General features: G+C 46.3%; 1 protein-coding gene across 1 annotated transcript in view; it reads right to left on the bottom strand.

The window, feature by feature from the left end:
- GMDS (GDP-mannose 4,6-dehydratase) overlaps window positions 1–14,650 on the bottom strand; it is a 428,530-nt gene extending 413,880 nt beyond the window's left edge. Inside the window, exon 1 of the mRNA XM_084260584.1 lies at window positions 14,521–14,650. Within this exon, the coding sequence (XP_084116710.1) occupies window positions 14,521–14,628 (108 nt within the window). The 5' untranslated portion in view covers window positions 14,629–14,650. The remainder of the gene's footprint in view (window positions 1–14,520) is intronic.
- Window positions 14,651–17,208: the final 2,558 nt, after the last annotated feature.

The following is a 17,208-nucleotide window of genomic DNA, read 5'->3' as shown; positions in this document are numbered from 1 at the left end:
TAAACAAATGGCACAGTTAAACCACAAACAAAATGCAACCAGAACCCAAAAGAATGCCTTCCCAGTAAGCTTTGATGCACCGGTGACAGAGCAGGGATTCTGGGGTTTATTCCATTTAGCTGTTAAGTTTAATTACTACAAACATTACAGACTAGCCTAGAAGGCTAGCCCCTTTGACTGCCTCAGTGTGGAAAATCTGTAATGTCTCTTAGTTGCAATATTTGGGAAGGCATTTTAATTGAACACCAAATTTTAATAACCTGATCCCAAACACACGCTAACATGTAAACAGAGCTGTGTTTCTTCCACATGCATAATTCCAAAGGCAGTACAGGCCTACTGTAAAGATAGGCCCAAGAAGACATTTTCCTCCTGGCCATTCCTACATCTTTTCCCCTTATCCCACATTAACATGAAACCTCATTAGGACAAATCAGAGGAACACTTGGAACTAAAGACATAAAGGCCCCACACCTGTCAAGTTCTGCAGATTTAAAAATCTTCCCCTCAGTCCCAAACATGCCAAAAGGAAATCCGAACACACAAACTGTTAAACTGAAGGGAAAAAAACACCCCAATATTAACTGTTGAGAACAATCTTCTAAGCCTTATTGAAAAGTGGGTTGTGTTTTTTAGAGAGTTTTGAGTTGATAACCAGCCCATGCCATTCTCAAACATTGAAAATCTTTCTCAGGAAAAGCACATAAAAAGCATCAAAGCCACCCCTACTGAAGCTCAAGAACTGGTCAGGATCAAACTGGTGAGTACTGAATTGTTTACAAGATTCCAGCCCTTCATTAGGAATGTGGACTTGTACTTCCTTCAAAAGAATCACTCTTTAATTGATTTTTGGCCACCCTTTCCCTACCATCCAGGGCTGCAAACTGGCCTCATCCTGTCCTTCAACATGGGCCATACAGTAGGTGCCAACATTTGTAAGTAATTATAGGGAAGTTTTATAAGGAGAACATGGACAGTCATTAGCTTACACTGAAATGCCACAGTTTCAGTGAACCAATAGACAAAAATACCTGAACTCTCCAGAGAGTTTCAGAAGGAAAACCATTACATTTTTGGCTGCAAGCATGGTTTAACTAAGTCACAGCATGCATGTGATAGACAGCAATGTAAGACATGTCACTGAGGCCAAGGAAGGTGAAAATCTAACACACAGGTCGGTCCCTCAAACTGAAATGCTAGAAGGTTGGTGGTGAAGATGACAGCAGTGTCAACATAGCTGCAATGGTGTGTGGAGGGCGCTCAGGAGGCAGACAGAGATTCGGGAGCAGTGTTCCTCTTCAGATCAACCCCAAAGCAGCAGTCTCACAGGAGCAATACCTGTAAAACCACTCAATCCTTTTGAATGCAGGTACACACATTTACTGTAAGTTCCCCTTACTAGCAAGAAGAAACAGTGCAAGTAATCACATCCTGTCATCTTTGCTTATCCTACAGGGTGCTCCAGATAAACACTTCCTCATTGCAGGATGAAGTGCTAATTAGCATAACACAAGCATAAAGCCCCATCAGGCAGCCACTACATGCACACACCTTTCACAGTCAGCACAGCAGACATTCACACAGCTACAAACCACAGCGCCAGCCTTCTTATCCTAAGGGAGATACCTGCATTTGCTCAAATAAGCCTTGAGATCTTTTCATCAGGTAGAGGGCTCTCACTCTCCGTAGCAGCTGCCCAGAAAACTTGCTGAGGGGTAGAAAGTTATGGAAGAAGTTTCCCACCCGAGAGGACAGAATACATGCCCCGTAACACAACGAAGTACTGCAATTTGTTAGTGAAAGTTCACCATCACCTTTTAAAGTCACACCAAGTATTTGCAAGGAAAAGTCAACCTACTGAACCAGTGTCAATAGTCAGCTGTGTCCACCACTGCAAGTACTAATTACAATGTTTAGTTATGGAGAAATTGTGTATTTCAAATGCACGGGCACTTCCTCATATTTCTGCTTGGCACACCTTGTCCTGGGTTCAGCTAGGATGAGGTTAATTTTCACCAGAGGTTAGGATGGGACACAGCCAGGACAGGTGACCCAAACTAGCCAGAGGGGGTATTACATACTGTATGATGTCATGCTAAGTATAAAGTCAGGGAGTGGGGGCAGCACACTGCAGGATGGTCTAGCTTTGGGACAGGTCCAAGCATAGGAGTTGTATGTTTTTTGTCAGAAATTGCATTGTGTATCACCAGTTTTGTATGTTCTAAGTCCTGTTGTTGCTGTTTCCCTCTCCCTGGGCTGTCCCAGCAAACTGCCCTTATCCCAACCTACCACTTTGTTTCCTCATTCTCCTCCCCATCCTGTCAGGGGAGGGGGGAGCAAGTGGCATGTGGTGCTCTGGTGCCAGCTGGGGCTGAACCATGACAACCTTTGTGTTCACTAAAAATGTTTATGAATCAACAATAACTTAAACCATCATTTACAGTTAATTCAATTTATCAAAACCAACACAACATTATTGCTTAGGGAATTTTGGTAGCCAAATTGAAAGCCAGAATCATAAGGCAAGTCTATGCTATGCCTCTCTTTAATTGATCAAGATGACAGTTTGTGTGTGACAGCTGAACTGCACCATAAAAGGAATTAGCAGTGAGTATTTCTCCAAATTACTTTCTAATTTGAAGCAAGTGCAGTCTCTCATACTGGTTAAACAAGAAAAGCAACAGAGAATTCAGTTATTTGAAGTCCTTCCTACACTTCACAAATCAAAAAAAATCACAGTATAAGAATGCATTCCTACAAAGGCATCTTTTATAACACGATGAAATCATAATCCAGCATACCTGTGAGAGTATTAAAATTCAAGAATATTACCAACAGAAATGCAACATATTTCTGGGAGGGGGGAACCTCAATCCATCCCACTCCTGGCAGTTTGATGCCAGTAATAGATGCCCAGAACCAGGAAACTGATCACAGGGCAGTAGAGCACCTGAAATGCAGCACAAAGAAATTCCAGCTGCTCCAGACAGTAAGTCATCTTCATGGACAGCCCAGCTGAAATGCCTCCATGCAAGCACACAGAGTGTGGGGAACAAACAAGAGCAGCTGGAGACATGTGCACATCTGAAGAGCTAGAGACAGGGTGGGATGGGGTTTCAGGATGGAATGAGGACAGGCAGGGGGAATGAGGAGCAGGTGTCTCCCTCTATGTCAGAGAGTGCATGGAGCTCCACCTGGGAATAGATGAGATGACTCAGAGCTTATGGGTCAGGATTAAAGGGACAGCAGGCACTATAGCAGGGGACTACTACAGGCCACCCAACCAGGAACACCAAGAGGATGAGGCCCTCTGTAGACAGATAGGAGAAGCCTCATGTTCATAAACCCGAGTCCCCATGGGGGACATCAGCCATCCTGCTATCTGTGGGAGGGACAATACAGCAGGGCATAAACAATCCAAAAAGGTTACTGGAATACATTGATGATAACTTCCTCTTCCACGTGATAGGGGAGCCAAAGGAGAGGTGCCACGCTGGATGTTGTTCTCACAGTGACCATGAAATGGCAGAGTTGAAGATCCTCAGGGCAGCAAGAAGGGTGCATAACAAGCTCACTACTCTGGACTTCTGGAGAGCAGGCTGGCCTCTATCAGGAACCTGTCTGACAGAATAGCACGGGACCAAACCCTGTAAGGAAGAGGGGCCTCAAAAAGGATGGTTAGTTTTCAAGGATTACCTCCTCCAAGCTTAGGAGCAATGGATCCCAACAAAGAAAAAGTCAGGCAAAAACATCTGGAGGCCAACATGGATGAAGGAGCTCCTGGGCAAACTCAGACACAGAAAAGAAGCCTGCTGAGTGTAGAAGAAAAGGTAAGTAGCCTGGGAGGAATACAGAGAAACTGTCCCAGCAGCCAGGGACCAGCCAAGCTAAAGCCCTGATAGAATTAGATCTGGCCAGGGATGTCAAGGGCAACAAAAATAAGTTTCTACAAATATGTCAGTAATAAAGACTGGGAAAACACTGGCCCTCCCCGTAAGGAGAGACGAAACCTGGTAACCCAGGATACCTGCTATAGATGATCCTGCTTTAGCAGGAGTTTGGACTAAATCTCCGGAAGTCCTTTCCAACCCCTACCATTCTGTGATAGGGAAAAGAGTAGTTGTGGCTCCCCTCCTCCCTGGCAGTGTCCAAGGCCAAGCTGGATAGGGCTTTGGGCAGCCTGGTCTAGTGGAGCATGTCCCTGCCCATGGCAGGGGGGGTGGAGCTAAGTGATCCTTAAGGTCCCCTCTAACCCAAAGGGCTGCAGTAAGAACACACAAGCATTTAACCTTGTCATGGTTTAGGCCCAGCCATCAGCTCCTGTGGGATGGGGACTAGAATGGGGAGACATAGGCAAAGCTCATGGGTCTGGCTGACAGTTTGCTGTGACAGTCAGGGAAACAACTGCAACAGGACTTATAACCAAATATACAAAATTGTGTACATATAGATGCACAGAACCACACAACTCAGACCCGTCACAATGCCAAACTGTCCCCAAGCTGTACCACCGCTCTGTGACTAACCTCCTTTTAAACTGAGCATGACATCATATGGTGTGCAACACCCTCTCTGGCTAGTTTGGGTCACCCATCCTGGCAGTGTCCCATCCCAACTTCTGGTGAAAATTAACCCCACCCTAGACAAACCCAGGCCAAACACATTATCAGGTGATACTCAGAGCTTTAAGAAATCAAATCAAACACATGAAGCAAAACCTCATATGTTTTCAGTCTCAGATTAGCTGTGAGCATAGCTGTTTCTCTAAAGCTGGCTGGCAAGGGCATACACTGATATTTAACTTTTAGTCTTCATGACTTCCTTGCCTTCACATCTTCAGGAATAACACTCCAACTTTATTTCACCATCAAAAATAAAAGGATGTATGCTACTGAGCATGCAGCAGACCAACAACTGCAGAGCCCCCACTGCTGTTCAAAGGCCAGCCAAATTCTGAAACAGCTTTTACTCTGCCCAGCACCACCACAAACATTGGGGAGGGAAAACAAAACCAAAAACAAAGTTGTAAAGAAAGATTCTGTGAAGTTCTGCTGGTAAATACCAGGCCTCAGCTTCAGGAGAGCAACACCTGACCAGTACCAGACAGTTCAGAACCAACAAAGTACATGCTTGGCTGAGTCTTAAGCATTCCCATGAAACATGCTTCACAAAGCCACAGGCATGGGTAGCCTAAGAAGATCAAAAAATATAGTATTTTTGTATGCAGTTCTGAAAGACCTCTTTAGGCCTTTTGTACTATATATCCTGCAGGATTTTAATGGCATTTTAATTTCAGAGACAAACAGCATACTAGATTTTGCAGGAAAACACTGACAAGACTATTACTGTGTACTCGAGGGAAAAGCTACACTGACATGAAAACCACAATTATTTACTTGTATGAAATCCAGAAAGCATAGCCAGAACTTTTAGCATTTCAAACCAAAACCTGCTGCATAGTAATGTTTATGCTTTGAGAGCAATATCAGCACCAGAGAAGGCAAAGACACCAACCAGTAGTCAGAACCTGAGTGGCTGTTCTTTATCTTTCTAAAAGAGATATTGCAATCAAGAAGCAGCTACAGGTCACCACCAGTATCTCTGATGAAGCCAGCCATTGCTAAGCCATCTAAATAGATCCTACATGCATGAAACAAGTGTTAGGGAAAAAATCCCCAAAACTAAATAACCACAACCCGTGGCAGCATGTCTCCATTTTGATAAGTCAGATGTCATTACCAGTTCCAGACCAGCACCACCAGAAGTATACAGGTAGGGATGACAGTAGCAGCCAGAAGGGTCTGCAGATAGCAAACTAGAGGCATAAAAATCAGAAACAGGTTATGTATAGGAGCAGTCAGTATTCCCTCCCTGTCTTCAGGTTTTATTTCCTTCTACACACCTTGGTTTTTTATGAGTGGCTTATTGCCATTCATAAAATGGTAAATGTTTTCAGGCTGCATCTGGCATGTGTTCAGACATAAGATACAAATAAGACACTGGTGTATTGCTTTCAAGTTGCTAGTTTTCTGATGTGGGGGGAGGGTGTGGAGGGAGTGCTGGGTGGTTTAAGGTGCCATGCATGACAACGTGCTACCTCAGTGCCTATCAATACACACAGGGTATTTTAACTGCATGCTTCAGCACGGTCCTCCAAGGTGGAGCTCTCAAGATTTGTATGCAATATATGTAACACAAAGAACATTTTCTCCTCAGGAACTTGGAAGAGGAAAAAAAATGCTGAGAGGCACATATTTAATAGCTATGCAGGTATCAAACACAGAGACAAGGTCCTTCTCATTACAGCAGCATTCAATTAGACATTGAACATAATTTTTTGCTTCTATGGGCTGTAGAAATTCTCCTTTGAGAAGAATTTCCAAGCAGCAATAAATGGGTCAAATGCCAGCTAAAGCAAAGCCCTGCAGCAGCTTTCCATAAAATCTGACTGTACCTTAATATACTTGATAGCTAGTCAGACTTCTCCAGAGTGAGCATATTTTCTTCCCACTACTTCAAAGGTGCTCAAGCGCAGCAAATGCAGCCCAAGCTAGTTTACCTACTTGGAAACTCTCTTCAAAAAGCCAAGATCTGCAGCATCCCACACCCCAAGCAAGTACATTTTTGTGGCTGACATACCTGCTGGACCACTGTACTTACCTGAACATCAATACAAAGGTATTGTGGTATTGTCAACTTCTGACCAATTTGATTGCATGGCGCAAGCAGCATCATTATTCAACACAGAGTTACCTCAGGGTAAAGTACCAAATGCTTTTCAATAGCAGTTATTATTATCTGTTTGTAAGTTGACTTTACTGAACTAACTACAACTAGTCCTTCGGCCTGATTTGCTTACTATCAGATGATTATACATCGGATTTAGTCCTGCCTGTGGCAGGTGGGTTGGAGCTCTATGATCCTTGGGGTCCCTTCCAACCCATGCCATTCTATGATTATTTTTTTTAGTAACAAAGCAAAATTCATGTTCCCCATTCTCTTTGGGAGACTTTAACCTGAAGAAGGAAGCCTGCACTAGGTATACTACTCTGTGTGTATTTAAATAAGCAACAAGAAAAGTTGTTGCAACATTTATACTGCATATAAGGAAGTTCAGTTGCTTAATGACCCATATAAAAAGCCCAGGTGACAACAGATAAGCTAGTTTACATCAACTTCTTTGGCAGGCTTTACAAAAACTTCATTACAGATTTAGATTAAGTCTGTGCACACCCTAGAAATGGAACAAACTGTAGGGACTTTCCAATAGTAATTAGGCAACTGGAGAGAATTCTCCTCTGTGACTTCCTATAGCTTTTCTTAATGGAAAATTTTGGATCTCCCAGCTCATATACGTATGACCTAAAGGAACTCCTTAGCTGACATCTCAAAAAGCACCCTATCAAAGAATACACATGAAAGAAGCAGGTGACAAAAATATTAAGAACAAAATCTTTTATTTTGCTCACTTGGCTGAAAAACAATCAAAATAGCAAGAAAAAAACCTTTAGCACAAGAGAGAACACAGACCTGTGAGAGGAAGTTAGACACCTACCACACTGCTGACTTACTCTTGTGTTGTTGTTTACCTCCTATTGCTTGAAGGAAACAATGCTTCCCAAAATAAGCCCGTTGTGCTTCAACAGAGTAGGAGAAGCAGAGCTGACAAGTCTGCAAGAACAGGTACTTAATCAGGACTCTACTCCAGACTCAAAAGTCTGAAGAATCTGGGATAACATTGCTAGAAATTGCCATGGGACAGAGAAAGTACTTTCTGTCTCCCAGGCTGAATGAAAGCATAGGTAGGTGAAAAGAAACTCACTCTAGGTACTTCTCAGAGAAATAAGGTGTGAGCAACAGGAAGCACACTAGGATGAATATCAGTATCACAACTGCACTGAATTTTTTTTTATTCAGCTTCCTTGGATTACAAGAATCAGAGTGGTAACCTTTGATGTGTTCTTCATACAGGCCATCAGCAGGTTTAAAGTACTCCATTTTCCTTGTCCTTCTGCATAGCTATCTATTTTCTAAGAAACTGACTCTCTTGTGCAGAAAGCTCAACAGCCAAAAGGATCTGAAAGAGACAGAGGAGAAAAAATACCAAAACTTAGTGGGAGAGGATGAAACCACAGGAGAAAAGGCAAGAGAGTTCTCTCTTCAGTTTGGATTTGCTGTAGGTAGAGAAGAGGATGCTTCAACTTTTTAAAATCTTAGCAAATTGAGAAAAACAGGTTCTGTCTACACTGACAATCACTCGCCTTCATTTAAATAAACTTTAAAAATAATCAACAAACCAAGAGAAAACAACCAAACTAAGCAAGCATCATGCTTCTGGCAATGGGACACCTCTGCTCTCCTCATCAGTCCAGGCAACAATGGCAACAAGACCCGTAGCCATCCGCAGCACTGCAAAGATTGCCAAGAAGCATTTCTTGGAGTAAGTCAGCTTCCCAAACCAGGTATCATGTTTCTGTGTGCTGTGTATCTTAGCACTGTTAGCATGAACTTACTATTTTAAACATTTCCTGGAATATATTTTGTATTACATCTACTTTCACAGCAGTTACACATCACAGTATACAGTATCTTGTCATTCACCTGCTGTACACAATGTTTTCTAGTCCACATCCTGTACCTACCCTGTTCAAACACAAGGAATCAGACTGCCTGCACTGGTCCTTGAATTAATACCTGCTAGCTGAGCCAGGGTACCAGAACTTTCCTCTCCAGTAAGAAATAGAGAATTGACTCCACTGGCAGTCACAAACACTGAGCAAAGCTGTGGAAGGATGGAAAAAAGGTGAAGTTAATACATCAAGGCAGGCATGAAGAAATCCTCTCTCAGCCATACTTCTTACCACACATGTTCTACCTCACCACCACTAACCACACTATTCTGACAGGCAATGGGATCCAGTTGGGATCCTCTGGGCAGGGACAGAGGGCTACTGGCATCCTGGACTCACAGTTCTTGAAGAAAAGCTCCGCCAGTCTGCACATACTGTATGACTCTTGTCACTTAAAACAAACACAACCCACAAACATTCCACACATTTTCAAGGTTTAAATGAAGTTTCTTATATTTCAGTTTGTGCCCAAGTCAGTGTTCCCACATATCTGCAACCTTAAACTATGTTAAGGATGTTTAACACATCTGAAATTCTCACTCAAGACAACTTTGACTACTCAGTCAGACAGCAGTTGAAAGAGTACCTTGTTTCAACCAAGATAATATTCGTTTTAATGAAAGAGGAGCAATACTAACATTTAGCTTTAGCCAGTTTCACCAAAAGCTCTATCTACATGCAGAAAAGCAATCCTTGGGATTTTCTCTCTCACCTAGCAAACTCATGTCCCAGTTTCTCTGGCACAACATGCTGTAGTATAGGTCTGCATCTGCCTTCCAGGCATCTACAGGCTCCCCAGTGACAAAGGTTCCCACCTCACCACTTGATGATAATACTTTAAAAAAATTAGCTGTTTGATTTACAATCCTTCTCCAAGAAACAAAGTTCTCAGCCACTCAGTACCAAAGACTTTTATGGTCACAGGCCATGCTAGCTATTTGTTACTTTAACTACTAAGGAATGAGTCATGTTCCCCTACTACAGGTAGTTTGCCCCACAGAGTCTGTTGTCCTTGGTTTCATTCTCAACAGAAATTTTAAAACAACAAATTTAACCTCAATTCTAAACATCAAACCCTCCATTCTCAGTAATCTTTTCCCTTCCTGATACAGTTAGCCTTTCTAGAAACAGTAACACCTGCATAAAACTTGCAGTACACACATGCAGGGGTTTGGGCCATAAGCAACAAGGATTGAACTTGTGATACCAGAAAGACAGAGGCAGATCACATGTTCTGCCTACATCAATCAATTAAAGAGAATGCTGTTGGCATTTCTGCACGTACACTTACTTTTCAAATGTATTTACACTATCTTAGGGTTTGGCTGAACCTTCTGAGGCTGCTACCTTCAGTTTTGCCAAACAGCAGCTGAATTGGACAGAACTGCAGGCAAGAGAGTAGACGCTGGTGCTGGTACTGCTGCTGTAAGAGCTCTCACCCCCAAGGCAGAAGCAAGACTGCTTTCTTCAGCTACAATCTGCAATAGCCTCGGGCCACGTATTGACACTCAAGTTCTAGGGCACTTTGTTCAAAACTGAGCTTCGGTTTTAATGACCTCGGTCTACAAACTCTTACCTTGCTGCCTCTCCAAGCAAAGCAGCACAGCACCAGACACAAGACAGACATTATTCACTGCTTATAATCCAGTGACTGGGGGAAGAGAATAAAAACATCAATACATAACCTTGTAGTTAGACTCAGGCAGATCATTTCTTGGTATTTCTCCAAGAGATGACAAGCATCCAAACATTTACAAGCATCAGTGTATGGGAAGACAACTGTATTGATCACAGTGCAATCAGACTTTCTGGAGAGTCAGTTAAATGCAGCCTTCACAGCACTGTCTTCTAGGCACTGAGACTAACTGTCTGGTAAAAAGCAAGGCTGTAGGATCTTTCCCAGACAATGCATAAGGCAAATACATGCATATCAATAATTAAATCTTTTATTTATACTGGAAACCTCCCCTTTTTGCACAGCAATTCTTCAAGGTAAAGTTTGATAAATCCAGCACGTAAGAGGCACTTTCTAGTTCCATTTTTTTTTCCACTTTAATACACACAACAGGCCTGATTCATTCAGAACACGTTTTTCTTAGATGAAGAACAAAGCATTATGCATTAATAACAAGTATCCTACCAGCAGGCTAACACCTATGTGATGCTTCAGAAGTGTTTTACCCTTCCAACCACAGCAACTGCCTTGCCCTGGAAGTCATTTTACCAAAACAGCAAAGTGTGGTTTGTCCCACTGCTGTGGTGTGACAAGGGAAATCTCAGTTCTACCAAGAGGAGCACACAGTGCCACTGGCTACTTGCTCAGGGTCTCTTATCAGTAATGCAAGTGGTGGAATGATACCCATATCTCTCTAACCCAATTGGTAAGTGCAGAATTTGTAGAGGTTCCTTTATCTACTCTGATTTCATAGAGACCAAGTTCCATTCCTTGCAGTCAGAATGGAGTTCTGAACATAACTACTGAATTTGTTTCGCTTTGCAGTTTCACCATTCATATCTCAAACTCCTTTTACGGGGCCAAAGGTCACAAAATCACGTTCTTGTCAGAAAACATTCAACCTCAGAGACCTGTGCTTTTAACATCCTGCTTCTAGAAGAGAAGCAAGTCATGTGAACTGGTTTTAACTGGTGCAGTAAGTTGGCACATGGCACAAGCCTCCACTTGCTCACTATACAGAAGAGCTTGTGCAGGCAGCCCATCCTCTTCTAGCATCCTGTAAAGTCTTAAGAAACCCATTAGATGTCCATAAATCAGAAGTCACCGCTGTGACATATCTCCATGGCATACTTAAAAACTGCATCATCAGTCAATTTTCCCATTGTCAAAATATAACCCTACCTGAGCTCAACTCTTTCTCCATCATAGCAGAAAGAAAATCCCATCTTTTGTCAGGGGAAAAGATGGATAATCAAGATGTTCACAGCTATACAGAAGTTCTGAAAAATAAAATGAGTTATCTTATTTCAACAGTATGATTAAGCACACTTACTGTGGCATCATCTCAACTCAGGAAGGCATGCTACAGTTCAAGCAGCACCTTGTTTAGCCTGAGAGTACTCCAAAGACTACATGTAGCAAAGCTCTACATTTGCCTAAAATTGTCACAGCCCAGTTAGCTCAACACTGATTTCCCACCCATGCTTGTTCCAGGAACCAGGCACTATGGGGCCTTAGCTCCCCAAATACTCTCAGAATACACTGACCACAGCCAAACAGAAGCGTGTTGCTTACACAACACAACTGTGCCAACGTGCCTTGAAAATAAATCTGCTGTAGCAGAAGGGGCCCAGTTTAAGTAGGGGGAATTTATCATCCAGTCCAGCCTGAAGAGATCCAAGCCTTTACCTCCCACCTCTAAAGAACACTGGGCCCAAGGAAGAATAGTGATCAAAGTAACTACTAGGAAAAACAAAGCCTGAGCTTCCACTTCATCATATTTGTGCATTTTACACTTGGTAATTAACTTGAAAAACAGATGGCACTAGGACTTTCTCCCCAGAAGCGGGACATGCAAGTTTGCCTGTTCTCAGATAAGAAACAATGCAGGTCTCCTACCTCTGGGTGAGGCCTCTCCAAATAAAACAAAAGCTATTACTTAAAGGAGTGAAAGAGGGGCAAAGAAGAAAGTACAACAGTGACTTAAAGTTCATCTAAGAAAAGAGGGACAAGGATTCCCAGCAGCATATCTCAAAATGAGGACTACAGGACCCCAAAAGAGGTCACCCTCAACATAAAACTTCTATCCTAGACCAAGAATAAGGCACCCAACCTCACAGGGTAGTTTTCCAGTATTCTAGGCCTTTAGTGGCTCTGGTTCTCCAGCACTTAATTTAACCTTTGTCAGACATACTATATAGATAGAAAAGCTGCTTTAAAAATAGAGAAAAAGAATATAGAAAACTCAGTACTGAAAGAATCACAGAACTGTAGGGGTTGGAAAGGACCTCCAGAGATCAAGTCCAACAATCAGGGTGTTGTAGCTCTTGCTAAAAATAAGCATCAAGCAAAAGTGTTAGTATACACAGCTTAGTAGTTTTTCTTCTTCAGATATACATTTCTTTGTTAGACAGACACTTGGAGGGGGTTTCCTCAGCCTACTAGTGGCAGACAGCCACCAACCCATGTGAAGGTCACAAACTAAAAGGGGTTGTAAGAACATATGAGATCAAGTATAATAACATAAAACACGAACAGCAGGTGAATATTCAAAATATAGTGCAGGTTCTCTGGGATAACAAATGAAAGTTGCTCTGGATTTTCTCCCTCACAAAAGGTCAGGTGAGTGCTCTACCATAAAAAAGGGAAAGCACTGTCTCAGAAAAAAAGAGCAGCACATCTGCTTCGACATGTACTTTTCCACGGTGTTCATGGCTGCCTAAACAATCCACACCAGCACCTCACAAGAGGATCTGTAAGCATACAAGGACAAGTCACAGGTCACAGTTGAAGGGGAAAAAGTTCTTCCATGTATGAAGGTGTTGCTGATTAAACATAAGCCATAAAGAAAAAAAGCTGTTTCACTGGGATTTTAAGATGAACATTAATGCTTACATTACCTACTTAGCAGGCTATACTAATCACAGAAGATACACCTTCTAAGCCGAAGTTCTTCAGCATGTTCCAAGAGATAATGCACACACAGAGCAACATCTACTTTGCCAATAAGGTATTCCTCAAATATTACTAACCATGTCGAGGACAGCTTTAATTTAATACCCACTTTCCAGCAAATACCTAAGAACATAGACCTCAGTGTGGATAAACAATCCAGCCAAATATCCAAGCTGCCTGTTGGAAGTGCAGCAGCAAAAGCTACTAACTCCATACATCTCCATAGTTAACTCCTGCGGGAGTTACATATGGAGATGTATGTACAACTCCATATGTAACACTCCTGCAGGTCTCACCAGGTTAAAACTTACCACCAGCACATCTTTTTTCACAGTGCAGAAGTTGCTCCAATGGAAACTATGATTTTTCTTTCCATGCCACCTTTCTCCTGCACCTTCTGCTCAAAGCACAAGGACTCTGAGAGCATGATTATCCCTATGAGTAATACAGCCAAAAAAATTGGGAGACTGCAGTGAATGAATACAAAACAAGAGGCCTGGGGAGAGATGCTTCCAACATCCACGCAGGTCTGAGTAGAAAGCAGGTAATGATGAAAACACACAGCTTGCCCAGCATGTAGGAGAGCCCCTCCGAACAACAAACCAGCTCAGATCAAACCCAACTGTGGGCTGCCTCACACCCACACTGGTGCCACTGCACTGCTACCTTCACCACTCCAGGCCACGAGGATGGAGAGTCCCAAGGTGAGCTCCTTCCACTGACGCTTCTAGGTAGGGTTCCTCTCCCGCTGACACTCCCCTTGGCACGGGTTTAGACAATTCCTTAGGGATTCCCAGCAAAAGCTGCTACAGATGATGCAGCCCCTCACACCCACCCAGGCAAACAAGCCCCGGCCAGGCGCGGCTAAGGCCAGGGAAGCCTTTTACCTCGGGGCAGTGCTGGGGGCTGTCACAGGGAGCTGCACGCCGCAGAGACGGCCGCACAGACCGTAACGAGAAGCGGGCACCGGACACAAGGACAGCCCCCCATCCCCGCGTGATGCCGCCCCAAGGTGCTTTCGGTGCCGGGCACGCACCCGCGGGGACGTGCCCTCCCACCCCTTCCCCGAGGCGGGCAGAGGGTGGTCGCTGCCTGCTAACGCGCCCGGCTGCCCCAAGCCAAGCCCTCCGCCGCCACCCCTCCCAGGCACGGCCTCGGGGGCCTCATGGCGGGGCTCCCCGCCTGCTGCCGCCGGGAGCCCCGCCGCAACCCGCCCCGCCGGGAAAGCCCGCGAATGAGGAGGGAACCCCCGCCCGTTACCTGCCCAGTGATGCCGGTGATGAGAGCCACCTTCCTCCCGTTAGCCTCTTCGCTATCGTCTCCCGGGACCGGGGCGCAGGCACACGCCTCTGCGACCAGCCGCGCCATCCTCCCGGCGGCGGCGGGAGCGGCCCAGGTACGAAGACAGCGCGGGGTGGGGGCGCGGCCGCCGGGGGCAAGCTTACGGCTCCGAGGGGCGGGCACGGAGAGGAGGACGCCTACCGCCCCGAGCGCGGCTCACGCATGGGCTGCTGCCACCCAGGCGCTACCTCTGCCGCTCCGGCCTCCGCTGCATTTCCGCGCTCGCAGCCCGCCGGCGCTACCGCCCCTCCCCGCTCCGCCCCGCGGCGGCCGCAGGTGCAGCCCCGCGGCGGCCAGCCCAGCCCCCGCGCAGGCGCGCACACGCCGGGCGGCCAGGACGCGCGCTCCAGGTTTTATCCCCGCCCCGCTCGGCCCCTCAGCCAATCAGGAGCTTCGGCACTTCCTTAAAAAGACGGGACATGCGGCCCGCCCGGGCTGACATCGGGGGTGTTGATTGGCCGAGAAGGGGTAGTGGGGAAGGCGTGGCGTGGCCTGGCCTGGCCTGGCCTATGCGGCTCCCGCCGCGGAGCAGCAGAGCCTCCGGGTTCGTGACGGCGTGTCGGGGAGCAGGATGCGGCGGAGGCGCCACGTGAAAAGAGCGGCGCGGGGTGCGCGCCCGCCCTCTCCTTCCCCGGCGGACCGGAGCGGACAGCGCCCACTGCGGCGCGGAGGAGCGGGCGGCGGCGCTGGAGCCACCGAGGAGCGCTGCTGAGCGCCCCGGCGGCCGGCCGGGCCCGGCCCCGCGGGTCAATGCCGCCCCTGGGCCAGCCGCCGGCTTCTGCTGCCCGCCCCCAGGGCACACCGCCCGGGTCAGACATTGGGGAGCAGCCGCGGGAGCGCCTCAGCGCCTTCGCCCTGCGGCCTGGGGGAGGCAAAGCTGGGCAGAGCCGGAGCTCCTCCGCTTGCTGCTGCGGGGCGTGCTCGCTTGGAGACCGCCCGGAGGCTTGGGGAAGGGGGCTCCGTAGTAAATACTGCCTCTTGTGAGGACAGGCCGAATCAGCGGGCTCTCCAGCTGAGGCAGGCTGTCCTCATGCCTACAGGGAGGGGAAAAAACCGCGGGATGGGGAAGCGGGGGCCGTGCCGTGCCGCCTTCCAGCGGGCCTGAGCACCGAACCCCCGGGTGTTGGGTTGCGCCGTGCTCCCCGCGCTCCCCCTTCGCATCTTCTCGCTGCCTCCTCGCAGCCTGATGGGATGGAGAAACCCCGTCGCGGTTGCGCAGGTGTGAGGTGTCATCCCGACTGTGCTCTGTCTGCATCTTGTTGCCATAAGCCTTTTCTCCACCGTAAATTTGGCAGTGCTGCCCGCCGTGTCTGCAAACCGGCTTTGTTCTGCTGGGGATTGCTTCATGGGTGTGCGGCCGCGGGTTTGAAAGAGGGGGGGGACACCACAGGAGTTGGACGTGATGATCCTTATGGGTCCTTTCCAACTCAGGCTATTCTGTGGACCTATGAGATGGTATGAATGCCACCCTCTCTATATTAAAAAGGCACTGGAGACATAAAAACACATGCAGTTCTGAGAGTTTCAGGGCCAAAACTTAAATAGGATTTGAGAGTAGAGGGAGTTGGGAGCAGGTTTTCTTTCTTTGCATACTTCTATATAGATCACTCCCTCACCTGTTAGAGAAGTTAGATAAAGCAATGTCAGCCACATTAAAAATGGCCCTTTACAGTGGCCAGGTACACTTGTTGTTTCAGGCTTTTACTGGCAGTTGGATAAATGTAGTCCAAAGTAAAGCTTGCCTGCTCAAGAAAGGGGTGAGTAGGGCTGGCATTGCAAGTCCTGAAGCTGGGTGAGAAGACCCCCCCCCTCCATTGCTGGGGTCTCCATGTGCAGCGGTGGGGCTTTTTCTGTACACTTTTTCTAAACAACTTCTCCTACTGCAGTTGTCTGATATCCTACAGGAACTATTTTTCCTTGGCTGTTGCTCCCGAAAGCACTCCACCCAAGGGTGGAAACCAGTTCACACTTTTCATAACTCTCCTGATTAATCAAGAACATCAGTCGAATGACTGCCGCCTTCTATGATTGCACTCTCAGCTGATGAGCACCTCGGGCTCTTCCCATGATCAGAGCAATGGCTTTCCTTCCGACTTGGCATGTGAGCTCCCAGGTGATTCGGGATAAAAGCTTCTGCAGACTGTGTCATTTTTGCAAGGGGAGCATCTCGGCCAGACTGTGCTGAGAATGCTTCAGTAGGTTCATACCTGCATTTTTGGTCAATACTAATACTAGAAACGGGCAGATGAAGCCAGACAGGATGCAGCCCGGTGCAGGTTCCAGCTGACTGGAAGCAAAAAACTTTAAAAAAAGCCTTTAACTTGTTTAAATTTCTGTTCCACTTACACATCTAGCAGAGGTAGTTGCAGACACGGTTAGCCAGCTACCATAATCCTGCTAGGTCTGCCCCTGGCATGCACTGGGGCGCATTCCAGTCTCAATGCACAAAGACCGTTCTGTCACCAAAGTCTTCCAAGATACGTTTTACAGGAGAGACTGAAGGCTCAATTGTGGCACAGGTACTAGATTTTACCTAAGTTGCTCTGGTGTCGACAGCAATTTATGACTGATTGCAGCTGAAAACTAGACCAGCAGCCCCCCAGGGAC

Source organism: Gallinula chloropus, assembly GCF_964237585.1.
Source record: "Gallinula chloropus genome assembly, chromosome: 2".
Classification (NCBI taxonomy): domain Eukaryota; kingdom Metazoa; phylum Chordata; class Aves; order Gruiformes; family Rallidae; genus Gallinula; species Gallinula chloropus.
This window is presented reverse-complemented; position numbering and strand designations above follow the sequence as displayed.